This window comes from Belonocnema kinseyi, chromosome 9 (assembly GCF_010883055.1).
Source record: "Belonocnema kinseyi isolate 2016_QV_RU_SX_M_011 chromosome 9, B_treatae_v1, whole genome shotgun sequence".
Classification (NCBI taxonomy): Eukaryota; Metazoa; Arthropoda; class Insecta; order Hymenoptera; family Cynipidae; genus Belonocnema; species Belonocnema kinseyi.
The window spans coordinates 59700778-59725888 of record NC_046665.1 but is presented as its reverse complement, the minus strand read 5'-3'; the positions used below and the strand labels follow the sequence as shown (position 1 = coordinate 59725888).

Sequence of the window (25111 nt, the reverse complement as noted above, 5' to 3'; positions counted from 1 at the left end):
TTAAATCATAGGACCAAAGAGTAAAATTAAAAAAAAAAACTTAATATATTTCGAATGGAATTAGACTTGTCTAATTTCTAAATAAAAGCGTTTAAATGTGAATAATTGGAAATTTAAGGTACTTTATTTTTATTTGAAGAACCTCGAAATTGAATTATTTTAGATTAAAATGGCTAAAGTAAACAATTTCCAAACGTACAAAATTAAAAAATTTCGAAAACAAAAATGGAATGTTTTCAAGTCAGTAATTTTGAAGTTCTAGATATCAGAACCCAGCATTGAAAATTTAATCATTTTTTATTCGAAATTTTTTCAAAACAGTGAACGTTTCAAACTTAACTTTAAAAAACAATTTCGAATTGAAATACTTAAAATTGTGCAATTTCAATCAATTCACTGTTTGAAAACCAAATAGTTCAAATTTAACTATCTGTAATTGATCAATTTTTCCCTTTCATAAGTTTTAATTTTAATACTAAGATTGAATTTTTAAAAGTATAATGAACAATTTGAATCTACTTTGAACGTTTTTTTCCAGAATAATTACATTTTAAACGTTGATCAATAAAATTTTTGGCGTTTTGGACCGTGATTTTTTTATAGAAAAACGTATAAAATCAATGTTACTTTTTAAAATCTAAATCCATTTGGAGTTTATATGAACCAAATTTCAGCATTCCCATCTGAAATCATTCAATTCAAAATGAAATTGTTTACTTTTGAATCAGAAATTATAAAATTTTAACTCCTTTTATAATGAAATGATTGTCCAATTTTTTTTACGATTTTATTTGGAAATTGGAAAAGTTCAACTCAAAATCATATCTAATCGAAAATAGTTTAAAAATATAAAAATGACAGAAAATTGCTATTAGGTCAAATAAACATTGTGGAAAATAGAATTTGGATAAAAGTCATACGCTTGAACTCTATTGAAACGTGTACTAGTAGAAAAATCAATTCGAAAATTAAAAATTTGTCGCAAAATGATCGAATATTTGTGCACAGTTTTAAATAGTTGCAACTAAAAAAATCCCAGTCACTTTTTCAAAATTTCATGCCTTTTCCAAAACTTCATAACACTTCAGTCCTTCCGGCAACCCTGAAATGTAAAAATCATTAAAAAATATTTCAAAAACAATCGAGAAAAAATAACAACTGTAAAATACGAGATCGATATTGCAATTTATTTATTTTCCAAAGCACTCGCCTATAAAATATCAGTGATTTACAATTATTTATATAATATGATAAAAAAGTATAAAACTCTTACATAATAATTTGTGATCTAAAATGTCATGTGTTGTAATAATATTCCTTTTAAAACCTAATGTCATAATAACAGTCTCATAAACGACTGTTGCAGTTCTAATGTCACTTATATATTTTTTTCATATACTCAGGTATTTATAAACATCCCATAAAAACAGGGTATCATACAGGATCGATTCTCTTGCTTCCTTTGAAAACCAAAGGATGCCGGATCGACCTAGGATCCTGCGATTATTACTGCACAATCGGCAAGACAATTCAGGAGTTATCTACATCAATTAATCTGCTACCCCCGAATGTCTCAGACTCTGCATCGCTCTACTCTGAAATACATTTATCTTAATACTAGTCGCATAGAGAGCCTCGCAATGGATCCGAAAACTTAAAGTTTACCTACCAACGAGGATTGTTAAGTCCATTAAAATTTCAAGTCCATAAACGTATTTCAAAGATCATCTCGACGCACATTTTTTTATTTCATGACCTAAAGCAGGGGCCCTCGAAAACTCGAGCTCTACGGGCCACGACGCGTCTCTCCCTCTTCCCCCCTACCCAACTGTCACTCTCTCTCTCTCTCTCTCTCTCTCCCTCAATTACCAACATTTATCTTTAGAAAAATAATTTATCCCTTCCCTTAACAAAAATTCTCATTTTTACAAATTTCAATTTCCATCTATGTATACAAAACTACATACACTTACGACGACAATTTTTCACAATATCGTTGGTCAAAACATTCATAAACACCGTGATTTTAAAACTTACAATTAAATTTTGACTGGAAATAAAATAATAATAATAAACGAAAGAAAAACTGTGATGTGTATAAATAAATTCCGTCCTATGCAATAGAAATGTTTTGCTGTAGCCGAGATTTTGAATCCGCTAAAATTAAATAGGTATCAAATTAAGCTGCATACATATACGTATAATATATGCACCGATTAAACTCATTAACGTAGATCGTGGCCCGCTAGGTTGAAGATAAGCGAGGAGGACCCCTTAGTCTAAGGAGCCTTAGAATACTCTTTTCACAATCATGTACTTGACGCGAGAGCAATATTCCTCCCAGGCGAGCCCGTATCGCTGATTGCAGCGCTTGCTGTCTCTCGTTGCACGGTGAATTAGTACAAGCGTTAAAAAAATTGCGTTGTAATAAGGCAAAATGTCCTTCGCTAAACTTAAGCAAGCGGTGGACCAGTGAAGAATAATATCCCCGAGGTAATTTGGATGACGAACGTGTCCCCATACACCAGACACCATCAGTTTCTTCCCTCGAACAGTCGGTATCGTTTCGAAACCTGAAACAAGGTTCGAGGCTCAAGTGTCAAACGGCAAATCATTGAGCAAGTTACGGAAAAACTTAATTTTCAAAAGGGAGTGTTCATATTTTACGTAACGCAATTTACGGGGAATGGGGGGGGGGGGGGGGGGGGGGGCGACCAACACCGTTACGTAATAAAATTGCTTGGTAAAAAAATGCTCAAGAAGTATTTTGATATTCAATGCATGTGAGAAAAAGTCAATACCTACTTCAGGTAAGAATAAGACAAATTTTTGTTGCACTAATATATTCTTCTATTGGGAATGATTAAATTGCGATACGCCACCTGGTGACCAAAATCCAAACTAAAAAGAATAATTACGATTTTAAATATGCAATTTAATTTGTGCATAAAAGTGTTTTAACGACTATTTTGTGGAATTTAAAGTATTTTTCGGATACTAAAAATATGTCTTGATCGGAATCGAAGGGGTTTAGACAGAATTTACATCTTATACAGTAAAAAACCACATTTTTTGACAGAAGTATTTTGCTAAATAAAAAAAAACCATTTTATACTATTTATTGTTGTTTTTGACAGATTATAAACTTAATTTGCAGCAAAAATGAACTCACAGTAAATTTGTATTAATTTATATATGAAATATTGACTAATTAAAAATCTGATCTAAAATTTAGGTTAGAATACGTATTTCAATCCCAATCTTCTCTTATTCGTATTCTTTGCATAATCTGGATAAAATGTGTCGCTACATACATTAAATCAAGTTTATTAGAGCTTACAATGCATTGAAACTTACATAAAACAGTGACATAATTGTTTGTTTTCTAAAACCTTTTTGACAAAATGCATTTTTTCACTGTATAGGATGGAAATTTTCCCTGAAACAAATTGTTTTTGATAAAGTTTTGTTTTTAGCATTTAATCATTGTTTTAAACTTCACAAAACAATCGTAACAAAATTTGTATGCAAAGATTAAAATACATCTTTAAAATTGTACCTACTCTTTCTAGTTCCATTTTTCGTCACCAGGTGACGAAATGGCAGACCACCAATTAGAGTTCTTAAATTCCCGAGAATTTAAGTTCAGGTTATATAACCGAGAATATGACATAATTTAGGAGAATTTAAAAGAATTTATGATTTTTAACAATATTTTTATTGTTCAGGTTATATCAGCGGTTCAATATAAATTATTTCACAGCTCAGACATATTCAGAAATTACAGTGTTTCATATACAAATTAAAATTTTTCAAATCTATTAATTTATTACAAAAAAAAGTTTTTTCTACTTTCAACAAATAAAGAAGACCAATTTTCTTTACAAAAATTCAATTTTCATACAAAAATCAAGACTGTTCAACAAGAAATTAATTTTCCACGAAACTGATGCATTTTTACACAAAAAAAAGAACATTTCAAACTAAAAAATAATTTTCTCTACAAAAAAAAAAAAACGAGAATTTTTAACCTAAAAATATTAATCTTCAAACATGTAAGAGTTCCATTTTCTGTTAAAAAATGAATTCTAAACAAAAAAAAAAGAAGTATTTTCCACTAAACAGTTAATTTTCAAACAGCCATAACTTCAATAAAAAAAATTCACAATGCAGTTTAACTTTGACTCAAGTAGTTGACTTTTTAATTAAAAGAGATTAATTTATAACAAAATAAATAAACTTTTAACCGAGATAATTTTTCAACTTAAAACTTACATCTTTAAAAAAATAATTTCTTAACAAAGCGATTCAACCAATTGTTTAAAACAAATTAGTTGAATTAGCAAGCAAAGAAGAACGATTTTTAACCAAAAAATTGCATTTCAATACAAAAAATGAAATTTCTTCTATAACAAATGAAGTTTTAAATGAAAAAGAGAAATTTTCAAAAAAATAGTTGAATTTTCGATTGAAAAAGATTTTAGTCTAGTTTTAACGATCAATCTATGAATTTTTTAACCAGAAATAATTTTCTACCAAAAAAATTCAATACTCAATTCAAAAAGACGAATATATAAAACGTATTAAATCGAAACTTTTTTATAACAATATTTATTTTATTTCGATGTTGACGTTATCACTCATTGCAAATTGATTATAAGTTGCTGTTTTCAATTGATTCCACTTGACTCATTTGCTCCAATTGAAAACATCAACTTATAATATTTATTTTAATTAACTTTACCGCTTCCAAAAAATGATCAAATATAAGAAAAATAAGAAGGGCTATCAAATTTATTCAATACGGATTTCATTTAATATTAAATAAAATAATTTTATTTTTAATTTAATTACAACAAAAAGTAGGTGAATTATCATTAATAATTTTGTTATTGAAACAACCCAAAAATAAAAAAGGAAGAAAGGAGTCTAAGAACCTTGATTTTTGCGTTACTTACTATATGGACGCTCCCAAATGACTCCACTTTTTCCTAATACATTTTTCAATTTCCCTAATAATTTTTCATAGATCTATATTAAATTCAATTTAAAGCATTTTAAATTCGTAACTTATCAAGTAACATAATTGAATTTTCAACAAGATAGGTGCATTTTTAACCAAACAGTTACATTTTCAATAAAAAGGACGACTTTTAACAAAGTATATGAAATCTCAAACAAAAAGTTGAATTTTGAACTGAAAAATATCAGTTTTCAACTAAAAATAAAATAGTTCGTTTTTCAGTTGAAAAAATTCACTTTCCACACAAAAAACATATATAAAGCCAGTGATGAATTTTTAACTGGAACACATTAATTTTAAAACAAAAGAACCAAAAAATAATCATGTTCAGCTAAAAAATGATGAACATTTAATTGAAATACTTCAATTTGCAATCAAAAAGATTAATTTTTGAACACCAAGATTAATTTTCAATCTAGAGTTTAAGTTTCTATAAAAAAAAAACAAAAAAAAACGATTTTTCAACAAAATACATAAATTTTCAAGAAAATAGCTAAATGGTAACCAGATAGGAACAAAAAAAGATACATTTTCAACCAAATAGTTGAACTTCAACTGCGAAGATCTATTCTTAACCAAATTGATGAATTTTCAAATAAAACTATGAATCTTCAACTTGAATGGTTTAATATTAAACCAAAAGGATGAATATTCAACCTAGAAGATTACTTTGTACCAAAAAGTTGTTTTTTCAATCAAACTCGTGAATTTTCCAATTTTTTAACAAAATAATTAAATTGTTAAGCAAATTCTTGAATTTTCCACAATCATGAATTTTAATAATTGATTAGTTTAAGATTCACTTTTTGTATCGCATATTTAACAAAATAGGGGAAATTTAAAACCAAAAATTGAACGTAACATTTTTAGCAAAAAAAAAAAAAACTAACATTAATTTTCTATAAAAAGCCAAATTTTTAACAAAATTGTAAAATTAAAAATTATGAATTTTCGACATCCATCGAAATCGCATGCTTTCAAGCAAAAAAAAAAGCTTTCAACATTTTTTCAATTGAATCTTTTATAAATGAAATAAGACAATTTCAGATTAAAATTTAAAATATATTCATTTCAACCAAAAAATATTACTTTTCTATCACAAAAGATGGATTTTCAATCCAAAAGTTATTTTTTAACAAAAAACATTATTTTATAACAAAATAGTGGAATTTTTGAATTTTCAAACAATCAATAGTTAAATATTTAACGAAGGAGATAAAAGTTCTGCCAAAGATAATGAAATTTAAAAGCAAAAGGACTAATTTCCAAACAGGGAATATTACATTTCAAGCAACAAAAAAAACCTATAATTTTCTATAGAACGACAAATTTTCAACAAAATGGATTAATTTTAATTTAAACTAATTCAACTAAAATCACAAATCGTCATTAAAAAATGGAATTTCCAAACAAATAAAAGTTGAACTTTTAAGTAAGTAGCAGAATTTTCAAACAGAATATATGTATTCTTAATAAAAACAAAATAATTAACTTTTCAACCAAATAAACAGATTTTTAACTAAAAAAGATGAACTTCCAACTGTGACTCTTTAGAAATAGTTAAATTTTTTTGTTTAAATTGTCAAATTTTTCGAATAAAATTATGAATTTTCGACATTCATCAAAATGGTTGAACTTGAAAAAAAAAAAACGAATGTTCAACTAAAATCGTGAATCTTCAATAAAATAATTATTTTGTCAACCAAGAAATTCAATAGCCAACTAAAAAAATATGTTTTTTAACTAATAATGAAATAATAATAATAATTTTAAATCAAGAACACATGAATTAAAAAAAGACGAATTTTCAACACGACAGTTAAATCCTCATCCAAAGAATATTAATTTTCAATTAAACAGTTGCATTTTTAATTAAACGAAATAAAACAATTAAAATTTACCATCCTCCTATTCCCCTGATCTATTGCCATTCTGTAAAAATGTTGAAATAACTTTTCTATCTAAATTCTGTATACTTACGGGCTAGACTCGGAGCTAGTGGATTTCTTCTGAACAGGTCCTTTTGAGAATTAGAATATCTGTAGAGTCCGTAACCGATAAAGAAGGCGACGATGAGAGCAGCCAGAACGTATGGAGATTGGGGGATACTAGAAAAGATAATGTTCGAAATTAACTTGTAGAACTAAATTTATGTGAACGCAGAGCTTGAACTCCCTTCATATATTAAAATTAGCGTTAATAGCGGCATAAATTTTAAAAAATAACTGCAAAATAGTGAAAACGAATTTTTCTTAAATAATAAACATATAATATAAATCACGCAGTCCTCGGATCGATTTAATGCTTATTATAATAGTTTTGTTTTCTTAATTGAGTAAATTAGATCAAACGCCACAATGTGTAGTCAATTGAATTTCCTTTAAACATAAAATCCTATATCAAATTGCATTTACAAAAATGAAATTTTTTGTTAAACCTATTTATTTCCGTTTTAAGTTATAATTCATACCAAAACTGAAAAAAGTATAATCTTGCAGGTGGAATTTAAAGACCAAACAACTGTAGATTAGGTAAAACTTAAAAAAGACCATATTTAAATTAAAAATTGGAAACAGCAAAGTTGTATAGAATATTTTTCTTGAAAAAAAAAAGATAAATGTAGAAGTCCTCCAAAACATTTCAAAGAATTCAAGTGAATTGAAATTTTGTTTAATCCAAAAAGTCGATTGACTTTCGTCAAATTGAAACGAATTTAAGGTAAACGAGAAGAATTTAATAAAATTCATAAAAATGCAGGGATAATTTCAAATAAATTATAAAAAAAAATTTGAAAATCTCACCAGACCTACTAATTTGCAACGAAACACGTGACTGATGACAACAAAACAACAATTCATCTGTTTAAAGCACTTGCAAATGCCAAGGAATTAAAAAAAATCCAAAGAATTTAAATCAATTCCGGATCAATTTTCGGAAACCTTATAAAATCCTGTGAAATCTTTTTTAACATCTTAAAACATTTAAAAAAATTATTTTACAAAATCATTTTATATATTTTTAAAATCATTTTATAATAATTTCTAATCATTTTAAAATCATTTTTTATTTTCGAAAATTCTATAAAACTCTTTATTCTAAAATATTTCAATTGTTCTGAAATCCCTTCAAGTGAACAAAAACAATAAAAAATGCCTTGGAATCTTAAAATTCTCTAAAATGTTTAAAATATTTTGAAAACTCCTAAAAATTCTTTAGAATACCCTAAAATGTTTACAAATCCCCGCAGCAGATTAATGAAATATGTATATTTAAAATTTCTTGCAATCAATAAAAATGCTTTAAAATATTTCAAAATGATTCAAGACAATTGAAAAATAGGTGACTATAGTGAATGCTAAGGATTTAAATGAAAGATACTCACTTGTTATAGAGGGCATATCTTGCGGGCAGAGTACAAATGAATGGGTACATGAGATATCCAGTGCAAAGCATGTATCCAGTTCCTTCGTACATAACTTCGAAAGAAGTCACGAAAGCAGCTTCGAAAAGCAAGCCGTCGAGGACATAAACTATCTGGAAAATCGCAGCGATAAGGGCCGTCAAATTGATGGTGGAGAGAGAAAGAGGCTGAGATGCTTGGAATACTTTGACAAGTACAGCCGCTGACACCAAAATCTGCACACAAAAATGTACAAAGATACTAAAAACATCGAGTTTATAACCTCCTACAGAATTCTGAATTTAGAAGCTTTTATTTAATTAGAGTGGCTGCAAAACATCCTCTTCAAAATTTTCTGACTTTTTCCTGATCATTATAATATTCAAAGACCAGAATATTCAACTTGTAACATTTTAAACATGAAATCATTTATAAACGGAATACAAAAATGTTAGATTAAAACTTCAAAATGGTAAATTTGTCTTGATCAAAAAAGGCGATATTTGAATGAATGAATTAATTAATTCGAATTCCAAAAGAACGAATTTTGAAGAAAAAAGTTAATTTTGCTGCTAAATAAAATGAAATCATAAACTTCAAACGAAAAAGAACGAAATTTCTAATAAAATAGTTGAAATTGTAATTAAATACTATAACTTCCTACGTAATAAAATAATTTCTAAACAAAAAATATGTAACTTTAACCAAAATCTGTTGAATTTTCAACCCGAAGTTAATATTTTAACCAAATGAATTTTTAACCCGAAAACTTGACAAAAAAATGAAATTTTTACCAAAAGACATAAATTTGAAGATAAAAAATAAGAATTTTAAACCAAAAAAGATAAACATTTAACGAGCAATGAAACATTAGATATGTCAACCAACAAATATTAATTTTTTAAATCAAAAACAGTTAGATGTATCCAAAAAAGACCGATTTTCAAGAAACTGACGAATCTTTAACCTGAATGTTTAAGTTTTTAGTTTAAAAAAAAGTTTAAACATACGAATATTTAAATCAAATTTTGAAGCTTCAAATAAAAAAATTGATGTTTAACCAATCAGTTCAATCATGAACCAAGTAGTTCCACATACAAATAAAAAAGGATCAAACTAAAAAATACATGTGAATTTTTAATTTAAAAACTTTGTTTTTTCAACCATACAGGTCAATTTTTAAGAAAAAATGGAGCAGCTAAATTTTAAGTGAAAAAATTAATTGTTGATGAATTTTCAAATGGAATAGTGGAATTTTCAACCAGAGATGAATTTTCAAGAAAAATAACGAAATAATCAATTAGAATGTTAGTTACATTTTCAGTTCAAAAAATAATAATTTTAATCTAAAAAAAAGTAACATTCAAAAAAATAGTTCCCTTTTTAAATAAAGTTATTAATCTTTAATTTAAGTTAAGATGATCAATTCTCAACTTAAATTTTTGAATTTTAAACAAAAAGATGATTTTTCAACAAAGAAAATCATTTTCTACAAAAAAGACGAATTTTCAACTAAAAAATGAAATTTTCCAACCAAAAATTGAATAATTATTTGTATAGTAAAAAAATTAATGGAAGATTCAATTGGCATAGTTAAATTTTTAATAAAAAAAAATACTTAAAAAGAACAAATCAAATTAAATAGTTGATTTTTGCAATAAGCGGTTTAACTTGCAATTACAAATATGACTTTTCAACAAGAATATTATATCAGGGTGGTCGCCAAACTTTATTTTAAAAATGCCGTACCTTCTTTCTGAAACTTTTTCCATTTTTCCACACCATTAATATACAAAGACAAGAATTTTAGAAATTTCAAATCAAAACTAAAAGTGTTATACAGCTTCTTTCAAAATCGCTGCTTAATAATATAAACACAAATTTTCTTTCATCCAAATTGTTGAACTTTCAAGCAAAAAGGCAAACCTTTTTAACATACTATCCTCTATAAACGGAATAAGACAGTTTCAAATTAAAATTTCAAGTGTATTAATTTGGACCAAAAAAAATATTACTTTTCTACCATAAAAGTATAATTTTTAAATAAAAATGGAATGTTTCATTTTCAGCAAAAAAAAATTATTTTCCATAAAAAAGACAAATTTTCAACAACACACTTAATTTTACAATAAAATAGTTGAATTTTTAAGCAAATTCTGGAATTTTCAACCGACTAACTGAATTTCCAACCACTCGATAGTTGCAACTATTGATTGATAATTCATTTTTATACTGCATTTTTAACAAAAATGGCGAAATTTAAATCCAAGAAAGACAATATTTTCAACCAAAAATGGAAATTTTAAATTTTTTTCCAAAAAATTATTTTTGATAAAGACAAAATTTAAAATAAAATTATGAATTTTTGAAGTTCATCCAAATTGTTGAAGTTTCAAACAAAAAGACAAATTTTTTAAAATTTTTAACACAATCTTTTATAAACGGATCAAGACAATTTCAGAATAAAAGTTCAAATTTATTTATTTCGATCAAAAAAGATTGCTTTTCTACCATAAAAGAAGAATTTTGGTCGCCAAACTTCATTTTAAAAATGCCCTAAATTTTCTTTGAAACTTTTTTCACTTTTCTTACCGATCCAATTAAAGTTGCCCTGATGAAACTAAACTTCACATCCAAAGGCCCCACACGTGGATTAGTTTCTCGTCCTTGCCAGAAGTCATAGATGCGATTATTCGTGAGAGCGTACATATTCAAATTAGCCACGGAAGTTCTTCCGCCTTTGATATAGAGACCAATGGCCAGAAGCGCACCATAAATCCATCCGACGATTGTCAACTGCAAACTCTTGTTCAAAATAAAGTCGCTGATCTTGTACCCTTTGTACTCGAGAACTCCAAATGCAATTAGAGTCAACAATGCAGTCAAGAAACCTGATATCGGAAGAGAATACGATTACTAAGTTTTTCAAATATATTTCAAGAAACATATTTATAAATTGTAAAAAAAAATCATACACAAATTAATAAAGCAAGCAACACAACTTAGATCACAACTTTCAAACCCCAGATATAAATCAACAAAGAGACAAACAGCGATTGGCACAATGAAATTCATGTGTGTTAAAAGGTTTAATACCCATTCGTCACGCATCGTTTCACCAAAAGTCTTTTGTTTCTGTGCAGGGGGGACCTCCAAGTGGCCATTATTTGCAGCTAAATTATCCGCTTACAAAGGTCCAGGACTACATTTTTTGTAAAGGTTTGCTTTCTTGAAAAATCTAGCATTGAAAACGGGTTTTCAAACTATAGAGTTTTGGTGGATCGATACGCAGACTGGAAAGTAAAACCACATAAAAAAATATATTGGGCGAGAGAAGAAAGTGAGAGATCGATGATAAGTAGGGACCTTTTTAATTGACGAAAATCTTGTAATTATGCAAAGTGAACCATCGGTGAAGAAATTAGTTAAATTAACAATTAAGTTTGATTAGTAAGCGTTATATTTTGATTATAATTCGCATTTGCTCGCCGATGATTCGTTTCTAAACGTTCGATCATAATCAGAGTTTCTTCCATCCAGACGGATGATGATTACCCATTCTGTTGTAAAATTCCCTGTTTGAAATCAAAATCATATTTCTTTTCAAAAATTCCCTGTTGTAAGTAAAAAAATTTATTCTGTTGGAAAATTCCCTGTTTGAAATCAATTTTCAACTAAAATGTAATTGTTTATTTTTTAGGCTCAAAAATAAATTTTTTACCAAAATTTGTTTAAATTCTTAAGAAAAAATATGAGTTTTCAAATAAGGTCAATTATTTTCAATTTTATTCAACTAGGATAGCAGAATTTTCAACAAAAATCTTATTTGCAACCAGAAAAATTAATTTATGCATACAATTCCTCACTAAAGTACATGAACTCTCAACAAAACAAATCAATTTTAAACCAAATAGTAAAATTTTTAACTAAAAAAGATCAGTTTTTAATCGAAAATGGAATAATTTAATTTTAATACAAACAAAATTTCCTACCCAAGAAATGTCAACGAAAGGTATGAATTTTCAACTGAAACTATGCATCTCCAACTGAAATAGATCAATTTTAAACCAAAAAGTTGAATTCTGAACTAAAAGTATGTATATTTAACTAGAATGTTTGAAGTTTCAAGCAAAAAGATGAGTTTTCAAACAAGAAAATCAATTTTGTTCAATTTTCTTTGACCGGAATAGCAGAATTTTCAACAAATTTTATTTGCAACCAGGAAAATTAATTTCTACCATAAAAGACAATTTCTAAACAAAATACATGAACTTTCAACCAAATAGATCAATTTTCAACCAAATAGTTGAATTCTGAAGTAAAAAGATCAGTTTTCAACCGAAAAGCATTTTCAACTAAAATGACGAATATTTAACTGAAATGCTTTAATTTTTAAATAAGAATGTTAATTTACAACTAAAAAGATGCTTTTTGAACGAAGATTAATTATCATTTAAAAAAACACTTTTTTTACAAAATACATGAATTTTCAACTAAAAAAAAGTGCCAATCAAAAAATTAATGATTAATCAGAGCGAAAAGATTTTCAACTAAAATGATGGACTATTCAATTTTAATAGTAGTAACATTTTCAAACAGTGATAAATTTTCAACTAAAGTGTGTATCTTTAATCGGAAGCGTTGAATTTTAAATCACAAAGATGAATTTTCAACTGAAATGATGAATGTTTAACTATAATAATTGACTTTTCAACCAAAAAGATGAATTATTAACGAAAACTATGGAATATGTAACTAGAAGTCATATTTTCAGTTAGCAAAAATTCATTTTCAACCGAAAAAGGTACAAATTTTAAACAAAAATCCTTATTTATTAGCCAAATTAATTTACCATTAAAATGATAAATCTTCAATCCATGAAAATTAATTTTTAACGAAATAGTTTAACTTTCAAAAAAGTAATTCCATTTTTATAATAAAGAGATGAATTCCGAACAAAAAAAGTAGTGATTGATATTTTAACCAAAAAAGATTCGAAATTTTAAGAAAAAACACTTGAATTGAACGAAAAAAGAATTTTCAACCAGATAATCGAATTATTATCTAAAAACTACCAATTGTCAACCAAAAATATATGTCATTTTTCAATTTAAAGAATTAATTTAAAACAAAAGAAAAGATTTTTCCACAAAATATATCAATACAGTAATATAAAGCTACTTTTACAAATGAAGAATCGCAGGTATTGAATTTTATATTACAATTTTTTTTTTTTTAATTAGACATACTCTCGAAAAAACTCCATGAGAATTCCAGATAGGATAGACACCCCGAAATTCCCTATTTACAGGTACGAATTCTAATTTCCATTCGAAAATCCTCTGATCGAATAATTGTTTCGGAAAACTTACTGTTCCAAGTGAAAATTATTACAACAACAACAAAAACAAATAATAATAATTAAAAAGGTCTAATGAGATTGTTAGATGTGTTGACTATGAAGTTACCATTTATTCGATATTGGAGTCTACCGATCCTGGTCTGTTGACCATCGATGACCCTACCGATAGGCAACAAATTCGCAATAGCGACGAAGAGCAGATATGCCGCATAAAACAAGAATGCATTAGGATTTAGGTAAGTTTTAAAATCCTTAGACACGCGAAACTGTGCAATGCTGCATCGGCCACTCGAGCAAGCAAACTGCGGCAGAAGAATGCTAAGAGGCCCAATGATTATTAGCAACAAAACCCCAAACCAGCCTCCCCACTCTTGCGGTTTACTGACGAGATCTATTTCCTTCTTGTGCTTCTCCAGAACTGCAGAGTCTGCGCCCTCGTAGTGCACGGTTTTTAGTAAATCCTGAAACAAAATGATAAACAATTTTTAAATATATCAGCACCACCGAACAATTAAATAATTACTTAATACTGAAACCATAATTAATCATTTCTTGAATTTGTCTCTCTGAACTCTAAACAGGGTGGCCGTTTTAATCGACGAAATAAATTCTCGGTTTTTTCCCAGTTCGCAAACATTTTTCACGGTTAATGAAATTTAGAAAAGGGAACACTAAAGCTACAAAATTTTCCGTTTGAGGTACTAAAAAGTGAGTTGCAAATGAAAGCACTCAAGGTGGAGCTGTTAAATTTTGAACTTTTAAAATTGAAATTTAAAAGTTTTAAATTAAAAAAGCTGTATTGAAATGCCTAATAATGTACGCGAATAAAATTGAAAGTACTAACATTTTTCAATTTAAAAATATATAAATCCACGTTATCATTTTGAATGCTCCCAATTAAAAAATCAATCAATGAACTTTAAAATTTTCAAAATTATTTAATTTTAAGGAATTTTAAGCTAGAAACATAAAAATTGAAAAATTAAAACAATTTTAACTGAATACTTCTTAAATTAGAAATTCAATAACTTTCTTTTTAAATAGTTTAAACATCCTTGGAAAGCTCCAAAATTTTATTTCAAAACCTTGAGAAATATCTCTTAAAATTACTCAAACTTTTTCTACAAATGTTCATTTGTAGATTATACGTCAAAATTTAATATTTTCACTTACAAATTAAGTATTTTTCAAACACAACAATTAAAATTGTTACGTTCAACGTTTAAAGGCTCTTCGAAATTTTAACGTTTCCAGGTTTTCTATCTCAAACAAATGAGTTAAAGATTCTTTACTTTTGAATATTTGATTTCAATTTACTTGTCTTAAATAAAAATTCAAATATTGCTAAATATTCAATAATTAATCTTTTTTTAATTAAAATTTTCAAATTTAATGGGTTAAAAATTGAATATGTTATACTGTAAAAATATTTTGAATTTAATAAAATCCTTGGATTTAGAATATATTATAATGAAGTTATTTTTAAGTTGGAAATAATTTATAAACTTTCAGACACACGTTCACATTTCTTTAATAACCAAGCCTTTCAAATTGAAACGGTTTAAGTTTTAACGATAAAATATGAAAATTCTTAAATTTTGAACTGGTTTAAAATAGTTTTTGTTCACTTTTTATTACTTAAAGTAAAGCTAAATTTAAAAAAATTGATTTAATTATTAAATAAAAATGTTTTTTTATCCAAAATTTTAAACATCAAAGCTTTTATTTGTTCAAGTCTTTAAGAAAGAATTTAAAAATTCTTTCAATTAAAAATGTAAGCTTAGAAGCGAAAATTTTACATGGAAAATTTTTAAAGCAAAAAAATTTTAAATACGCATTGTAAGCTAAATAATATCATAATTAAAAATCACAATAATTCCACTAATTATTTAAAAACCGTTAAAAATGTGTCTCTTAGTGCAAATTTAATTATATTATGAATTTTCAACTTGAAATATATATTTTTTCTTAACTAAATAATTTAATTTTGAATTAAAAAAGATCAATTTTCAAATAAACTGATGAATTTTTAACTAAAATGAAAAATATTCAACTGGAATACTGATATTTTTATCTAGAAATATAAATTAAAAAGAAAAGATGAATCTTTGACTGAAATTGTTGAATTTTCAATCCAAAAGATTAATTTGTTCTACAAAGATGTTTATTTTCACACAAAAAATTAATCCTGAATCAAGTCTTTGAATTTTTGAACTAAAAAAGATCAATTTGCAACCAAAAGTTAATTTTACAGTTATAAAAATTAATCTTCCAAATACAAAACAACGAATTTACCGCCAAAACGCTGATTTTTTTAAAACTAAAACGATGGAATCTTCAACGAAGAGATGAAAACAATACTAAAAAAGATTAACCTTCAACCAATCTGATGAATCAACAAATAAGATGATAAATCTTCAACTGGGATGGTTGAATTTCTACCAAATAATACATTTTTTTCAATAAACTACATGAATTTCCAACTAAAAAATGGTTAAATTTTCATTTAAAACAATCACTTTCATTCAAAAAGATGAACTTTTAACTAAAATTATGGAATACACAATTGGAACAGTTACATTTTCAGTTAAATAAAAAAGTCAACCAAATTAATTAATTTTCAAACCTTTTTACGTTTTCAAATCAAGTGATTCATTCTTAACTAAAAAAGTGAATTTTTAACTGGAATAGACGAACTTTAAAATAAAAGTATGAATTTGTAACTAAAACGATGGAATATTCAATTAAAATAGTTACATTTTTAGAATAAGAAAAATCAGCCAAAGAAAAAAATTTTTTAAGCAAAAATCTGAGTTTTCAACCAAAGGGATATATTTTTGTTAGACATGATGAATTTTCAAAAAACGAGTTTAACTTTGGGATAAATAATTAAATTTTCATTTCCAACAATATAAATGCTTAACAATAAACGTAGTGGTTATAGTTCAACCAAAAAAGTTTGTAATTTTTAATCAAAAATAGTTGAAATAGATTAAAAAGGACGAATTCTCAATACCAGTGGAATGTTCAATGCAGAAAAAATTTTGAGTCATGAGAGAAAAAATTGTAAACAAAAGGAGCGAATTTTCAACAAAATACAAAAGTTTTCGACTAAAAGCGATCAATGCTTAACCAAAAATAGAGTAATAAAACTTTCAATTAAAAAACTAATTTAAAACAAAGCAACTTTGTAACAAAATCATTAAATACAGAATTATAACGCTACGTTTGCAAATAAAGAATCATAGTTATTCAATTTAATATAGCAATTAAAAAAAAAACATTAATCACGGACCCGAAACAATTCACTGAATTAAAATAATGCCCTGGCAATTCCAAGTTTTTTCCAGGTATAATTTTTCACAGTACGGAACCATTCAAATATTTTGCATTTTTAAAAATAATGAACTCGGGTTTTGTATAAGGTTTCGCGTGTTTTTAATAGAAATTTTGTCTTTCGGATTTTCAGGATTCAATTAATGTTTTATTTGGAAACCGTTGACAACTTATATTAAAAGAGATTCTTAAATATGTAAGCACTATTGATTAATTAACACGAAAACATAACAATTTATTTATTGAGTTTGTCCCTAAAGTACCAAATAGTTTAATTTCAACTAAAAAAGATCAATTTTGAACGAATAGATAAATTTTCAACGAAACGGATATATTCACAAATAAAATTATGAATATTTAAATGAGACTTACATTTTCAACAAAGAAGATGATTTATCAAACAAGGTGATTAATTTTCTACAAAAAGGATTTTTTTTTTAATACATGAATTCTCCAAAAAAGAGCTGAATTGTCAACTCAAAAAGGCTAATTTTCCACCAAATAGTTGAATTTAAAACTAAAAAGATCCATTTCTGTACCATAAATCGATAGTTAAATTCTCAACTATAATTATAAAGCTTTAACTGAAGTAGTAGAACTTTGAATCAGAAAAGATGAAATTTCAACTGAAATTATGGATAAATAAGATTAGAAATATTAAATTGGAATCTTAAAATTTTCAACGAAAAAGATGAATTTTCATCAAAAAAAGATGCACTTTCAACCAGTTTTTATGGAGAAGAGTGATATTTCTAAAAAAAAGTGATTTGTCGACAAAATACTTGAATTTTGAATTAAAAATGGAATAGAGAAAGTTTCAGTTAAAAAATTAATTTTTCACAACAAAAAACAATGAAATTTTCAACAAAAGCAAAGAATTTTCGACAAAAACGATACACATTTATTCGAAAGAGACGAATATTCAACTAAAAAGACAACTTTTCAAACAAGAAGATTAATTTTCTACCGAGAAAGACGATTTTTCGACAAAATACCTGAATTTTTTAAATGAGAAAGATCAATATTTTACAAAAAAAATAATAGGAAAGTTCTCATTTAAAAAAATTAATTACCTAACAAACTGACATATAACAGTTGAATTTTTAACTAAGAAGTATACATTTTTTAGCAAACATGCAATCTTCAACTGAAATAGATGTATTTTAAACCACAATGATGAATCTTTAACTGGAACAGTTACGTTATCAACCCAAAGACAAGCCAGTCAAGAGAGAGAGAGAGAGAGAAAATAAATTGCAAAAAAACTGTTGAATTTTCAAGCCAAAAGATTAATTTTCTAACAAAAAGACAGATTTTGAGCCACTTAAAAAATTAATTTCAAGAGAAAAAAACTATTTTACAAGTAAAGAGTTAATTACAGTAATATAAAAATACTTTTACAAAATGAAGAATCAATTTGATTCAAATTTATAGTGCAGTTTAAAATTTGTTCAGCATACTCTCGAAAATTTCCCTGACTTAAAAAAAAACCTGACATTGCCAGATACGGCAGATACCCTGAAAAAAGTCAAACCTTTTTCAAAATAAAAAAATGTAAAGGTGTTTTACTTGTTCTCTCTGCATGGAAAATCCTCTTTCTTTGCTCTCCCTTAAGCTGTCGTAGGCGAGACCTTTTCTATCGAGTGGAAGAGAAGCAGCGCGATCGACGGTTCTCGTCAGCATAATTAATTTTTGCTCCTGCTCAGCTTTTGCAGTATTCGACAGGAGTCTTATCGATCGTCTCGTTGTTGGGCCAACATCGCGAAGTCGGGACTGAAGAGGAGCCAACTCCGGTTCTTCATCACGAATACTTCCGCTAGCTTCGCTCGAACCTTCTGCGAAAAAGAAAAATTTATAATCAGATGCGTAATTCTAATTTCTTTTTACAATAAATTATCTTTTATGGATGTGATTATTAAAGTTTAATAATATTCTAATCAAGAGAAAACTGAGGAAAATGTTTAAATTTAGAGTTAAATCTAACCTTTTTTATCATCATCGGAGAGTGAAACTTGTGCAAGTCTTGAACTCCGTACTGGCAATTTTCTACTCTGGTTCGTAGGTCGACCAGGAGACCTTCTACTCGGAGAACGTCGACTTGGCGAACTTCGAGTAGGGCTCTTTTTCGGTGGTCGTCCTTTCGTCCTTGTTGCACTTCTGGATGTTCTGCTGGTGGGCTGAAATTTGTTTAAATGAGAATATTATGTAAAAAAGATTTAAATAATGAAGCAATGGATTAACAATTATATTACAGTTGATAAGGTCAGACTTCACATCCCAAAATGCTTTCAAAATAGAGGAAATAGGGTGATTTTTCGACAAAAATCGGGGACTAAATTCCTTTAATCCTTAAACGGCCAAAACGCCATTACCGGGACACTGCTTTTCAACGGCCAATAACTAAGACTATTCTACACTAGAAAAAATTGAGACACATATATTTTTATTGCTTAAGATCTCCTCTTTCCGACGGTGCCAATGAAATTCCTCAAAAATTTTATTTATTATCCCAAAATGCAGTTAAAAAAAAAAAACGTGATTTTTCGTGCCTATTTTTTTTTTTTTTTAACCATTTTCCAAAGCTTTTCGAGTCTGTAATTAACCTGGAATTTCACTAACTGGTGGAATAAATGTCTAAAATTTGAGAATCCATGGTTCAAATGTCGATTTTTCGTTTTAGTATTTTCAAAATGGCGTCTTAATGGCAAAATTTTTGTGAAAACATTCATGAATTTTTTTACAATAAACGATGCGCTTTTCGGAAAAATCATCAAGAATAAAAAGTTCTTGTAATCAGCCAAGGAATACGCCAGAATTTTTTCGAAGCGTTTTGGTCAAAATTTTGGATTTTGCATATGAACAATTTTTGCAAAATTCAAAATTTTGCTCAAAACGCTCCGGAAGAATTCAGGCGTATTCCTCGGCTGATTACAAGAACTTTTTATTCTTGACAAACTTTCCGAAAAGCGCATAGTTTTTCAATAAAAAATTTCCAACGACTCCGTAACCTTTATTGCACTCTGACATCAAACCACACCTTCACCGCATTGTCATCCTGGGAATTTTTGAGAACACCCAGCAAAAAAAAAATGCCAAAGCGTAAAGCCTCAAAAATGGCAACAAACTCCGAATCGGAATGAGATTCCGATGAAAATGATGAACGTATCATCATACCTAATCCAGATTACCCTGGCTCTGATGGAGATGATTCATCAGATGACGAGAATTCGGGATCGGAATTTCCCAGACCGAATGTATCATATAGATCTGTTTTCCATAACTACACAGCATCTCAAAAACAATTGGAACCAAATCACGTTTTTTCATGGATTAACGAAGAAAAAGTTTGCCCTGGGAATTTCTGTGAAGAAATCAGCAGGAAATATTTGTCGCAATCAAAACTAGGTGATTTCAAAACTCACAGATACGAATCACGAACAAGAGCATTATGTAATAATGAACAATGTCGCCAGAGGACTACTAGATTTTGCACTGATTGCAACATGTATTGCTACTTACATTGTTTCTCAAAATTACATTCTGAAACAGCAGGATCAAAATGATTTCAACGGATTGAAATCTGAAATGAAAAAAATTCTCCATAAAAAAAATAAAAAAAATGTAAAAAAAATATATAAAATCCCTTTAAAAAAAAGACTATCGATATTCGTCGACCTCCACGTTGGTGATAGTTGGGCAACGTAAACTTTGTTTGCGGCAGACAGACGATAGATATTCGTGAATCATTTTACTCTTACACGATGATTAGAACTATGAAAATTTTTTATTGAAAAACTATGCGCTTTTCGGAAAATTTGTCAAGAATAAAAAGTTTTTGTAATCAGCCGAGAAATACGCCTGAATTTTTCCGGAGCGTTTTGAACAAAATTTTGAATTTTGCAAAAATGGTTCATATGCAAAATCCAAAATTTTGACCAAAACGCTTCGAAAAAATTCAGGCGTATTCCTTGGCTGATTACAAGAACTTCTTATTCCTGATGATTTTTCCGAAATTCATGAATGTTTTCACAAAAATTTTGCCATTAAGACGCCATTTTGAAAATACTAAAACGAAAAATCGATCTTTGAGCCATGGATTCTCAAAGTTTAGACATTTATTCCACCCGTTAGTGAGATTCCAGGTTAATTACAGACTCGAAAAGCTTTGGAAAATGGTTCACAAAAAAAATAGGCACGAAAAATCACGTCTTTTTTTTTGTTTAAACTGCATTTTGGGATAATAAGAAAATTTTTTGAGGAATTTCATTGGCACCGTCGGAAAGAGGAGATCTTAAGCAATAAAAATATATGTGTCAATTTTTTCTAGTGTCGAATAGTCTTAGTTATTGGCCGTTGAAAAGCAGTGTACCGGTAGTGGCGTTTTGGCCGTTTAAGGGTTAAATTAAATTCGTATAGCCAACTATATTAAATACAACATGAAAAAAAATTTTAACAACATACTTCATTTTTCGCATTGCATGCCAATTTGCACTGACCGCGGTCTCGGAGATATGATTAACAAATATTTGCATACAGTAAAATATTTTTTTTCTTCACTTTTTTATTGTAATTATGCATGAAATAAAAAAATTTTCAAAAAGAAACAGTTTTGTCACTTTATTTTGCATGCTCAAACTTCTCTCATTCATTTTACAAGTTTCGTCTAAAATTTTCACTTTAATCTTCCAAATAAATATACTTTTTTCAAAGTTCGCTATGAAACTATTTTTTTCTTAAAAGTATACTATTCTGAGTGGAAACTCGTAAGTTTTTTTGCTTTATCTCAAACATTCAATTTTTATGCATTTTTTAATGAAACAAATAAAATGTTTCAATTGTTTCCTCACGTTTTTTTTAAATAAATAAAAAAAAGCAATAGCAAACTATTGAATTGCAAAGAAGAAACCTTAAACTAAAGTCTCGCGTCAGGACCAAGTTGATAAGTTAAAAAAAAGGAAAACTGGCAACAGTTTTTCTACGGCAGGGTCCATCGGACCCCTGTGACCGTCGTTATTTTTCGTAGGTGTGACCACAATGGGTTAACAAAGTATAATTCAATATTAAAATAAAAAGTTATACCAAAGACGAATTTTCAATAGAATAAATCAATTCTCAATCAAATAAATTATTTTTCAACTAAAAAGATCAATTTTCAACCCAGTAAATGATTTTTAAACTAAAAAAGATCCGTTTTCAACCTTAAATGGAATAATATAATTAAAAAAAAAAAATTTTCTTCGAAAAAAGTGTCAACCAAAGTTACGAAGTTTCAACTAAAACTATGAATCTTCAACTGAAATATATGAATTTTAAACCAAAAAGATGAAGTTTTAAACAAGAAGATTAATTTTCTACCAAGAAAGATGAATTAAAAAAAAAGATGACTCTTCAACTGGAATAGTTGAATTTTAAATCATAAGATGCTTTTTAACCAAAAATTAATTATAATAAAAAAATACTAATTTTCTATCAAATACATGAGTTTTCAACTAAAAAGATTAATTTTTAATCAGAAGAAATTTTTCAACAAAATACTTGATTTTGCAACCAAAGAAATGAATTTTCAAATGAAATGATGAATCTTCAACAAAAAATGCATTTTTAATATTGTTAAACTTTCTACCAAGTATAGTTTAATTTTCAAACAAAGCAAAAATTCTAAACTAAAAATGTCATGGATGAATTCTCAACAAGAAAATTGAGTTTTTTAGGCTGAAAGGCGAATGTTATAGAAAAAAGTTTACTTGAACAGAAAAAACGCATTTTCAACCAAAATAGATGAATTTTCAACCCAGAAAAAGCTGAATTAAAAAAATTATTTCTGTTAAAAATGACGAATTTTTAACCCAAAAGAAACAATTTCCACAACAGTTGCATTTTTGACAAAGACAAAATGAATTGGCAATAAAATAATTATTTTTAACCGAAGAATATGACTTTCTAACGAAGAAAATTAATTTTAAATTAAGGAGATGAGTTTTGAACCAAAAAAATGAATTTCATCGAATCAATTATTTCAAGTTTTAACCAGCTAATTTAAATTTCAACCAATAAGTTTTATTCATATAAAAGGAAGAAACTGATTTACGTACGTGCTCTTACCGAAATCTTCACAATGCTAATGACTCTTCAGTTTTTTTTTTTTTTAATAATTGGTGTCAAAAAATATTTCTTGCAAAACATGCAACTCTCAGCGATTCTTTCTTGGAAGATAAATACCTCTACTAAATATTTGATCATACCCTTCAAAATATAAGTTCATTTGTCCTTTTTTTTGGAAGTAAATTAGAAAATATTCGCGCTCTTTCAAAGTCAATGCGTTTTTTATTAATCCAGGGTAACTGATTTAAAATTCGAATCGATAAATATAAAAAATGGTTAGGTAACTAGAATAAAATAAAAATGATACTCAGGCCAAGTTTTTGGAGCAGTCACTACTTTACATACTTCAAATATTTTATTGCAATCTCGAAAATAATAAAAATTACAACTGATAATACCGATTTTCCTGACATTTCTTGGAGTAAAAAAAAAGTAAAAACACAAGAAATTCAAGGTATACTTCTTAATTGCGAAAACAGATAAAGAAATGCTATTTTCATGCGTGAAGTCCACGTTAATGTTATGTAAATAAACCGAGCAGCCTCTAAGACTTAATAAAACAAAGAAGGAAGTATTAGTGCGTATATGCCAATTAAAAAGGAACTGCACTTGAGGAATGCATCTTTCAAGAATCAGGGATCGGCAAGTGGCTTGGAAAATTCCACAATGTTTACTAAACTTGGCAAATGCGCTCGCAAATGATAAACGGTATCCCCCCACGCATCTGATTAATTCCGACGCGCTCGCACTCTCGAACACAAACAAAACAAAAAAGAGAATGAAAAGTTACCTTAATATCAGCTTCCTTGAGGGTGATTTCCGAGCCTCCTTTGAGTTGAACTCGGTAATTGGTACCCCTCACATTGACGACCTTTCCTTTTTCAAATTCTCCCGAAGCTGGCGCTCTTGCGAGGACTTCCTCGCCTTCGTTAAACTTCATAGTTCTCTGCACAGAAATAACCTCTTTATTTCAACTTTTCCTCTCTAAAATTGCACTTTAACATTTAACAATTAGAATCTTCTACTTCTATTTCTAACCCGGGTAAAAATCGCGCGAAACCCTATTAATAGACGCGAAGCCGGGAGTGTTTATGTAACTGAACTGTCGAGGAATGCATTTGGAGCAAGATATGAAGAATCTGGTTTAGTATAATGGAAGACGAGATTTTTATGAAAAAATGCCATAAACACGTTCACACGCGATGTTTACAGGACTTCTCGTTTAGCATAATGCTCGAAAAAAAGCGGATCAGTTTCAAACCAGATTGCACTCTTGAGCAATAACCAGACTGTCGGGTTATTGAATTAAAGTTGAACGTTAGATAACTCTAATCACATCAAAGGAAACTTACGATAAATTGTGCTCCTATAAATATATATATTTATTTCACTGCATACGTGACTTTATACACAATGTATTATCTACTGCACACGAGGTTATACCTAACACTGTTTTTTGCATAATGTACAGACGCCAACTAAACGATAGCGTTCTGAAAAGTCGACAATTTTAGACCACGCAAATGGCGCGTCGCGTCCCCAGTGCTGCCAGCTTCCCAGCTTGGCATTTCAAACTCACGCGCCAAATTTGAATTAGTTTCAAGAAATATATTTACCTAATCTAACAACTTTTGTTTTATGAATGTTTATTGTAAATTTTGATTTACAATAAATGCTGAGATATTAAGTTACATGTTCAAATTTTTTATTTTTTTATAAACTAATTTTTTTTTTAACGGAGCTATTCATAAAAAGTAATTTGTTCCAGTACTTTATTTGGAATTAAAACACTGTAGGGAATTTTGTGAATTAAAATAGTTTTCAAATTTATTATTAACGCACATTGACCGATATATAATAATTTGGAAAATTAAAAAAAAAAGTTCGT

At 27.8% G+C, this 25111-nt stretch overlaps 1 protein-coding gene across 1 annotated transcript; it reads right to left on the bottom strand.

The window, feature by feature from the left end:
• Positions 1–1332: 1332 nt before the first annotated feature.
• Positions 1333–24713, bottom strand: LOC117179586 (delta(14)-sterol reductase TM7SF2). Its single transcript, XM_033371547.1, has 9 exons — positions 24576–24713; positions 24014–24169; positions 19106–19298; positions 18691–18956; positions 13892–14246; positions 11016–11314; positions 8406–8659; positions 7004–7131; positions 1333–2573 (listed from the first exon to the last, which is right to left on the bottom strand). The coding sequence occupies exons 2-9, from the start codon at positions 24161–24163 to the stop codon at positions 2290–2292; spliced, it is 1929 nt and encodes a 642-aa protein (XP_033227438.1). The 5' UTR covers positions 24164–24169; positions 24576–24713; the 3' UTR covers positions 1333–2289.
• Between the last annotated feature and the right edge of the window lie 398 nt (positions 24714–25111).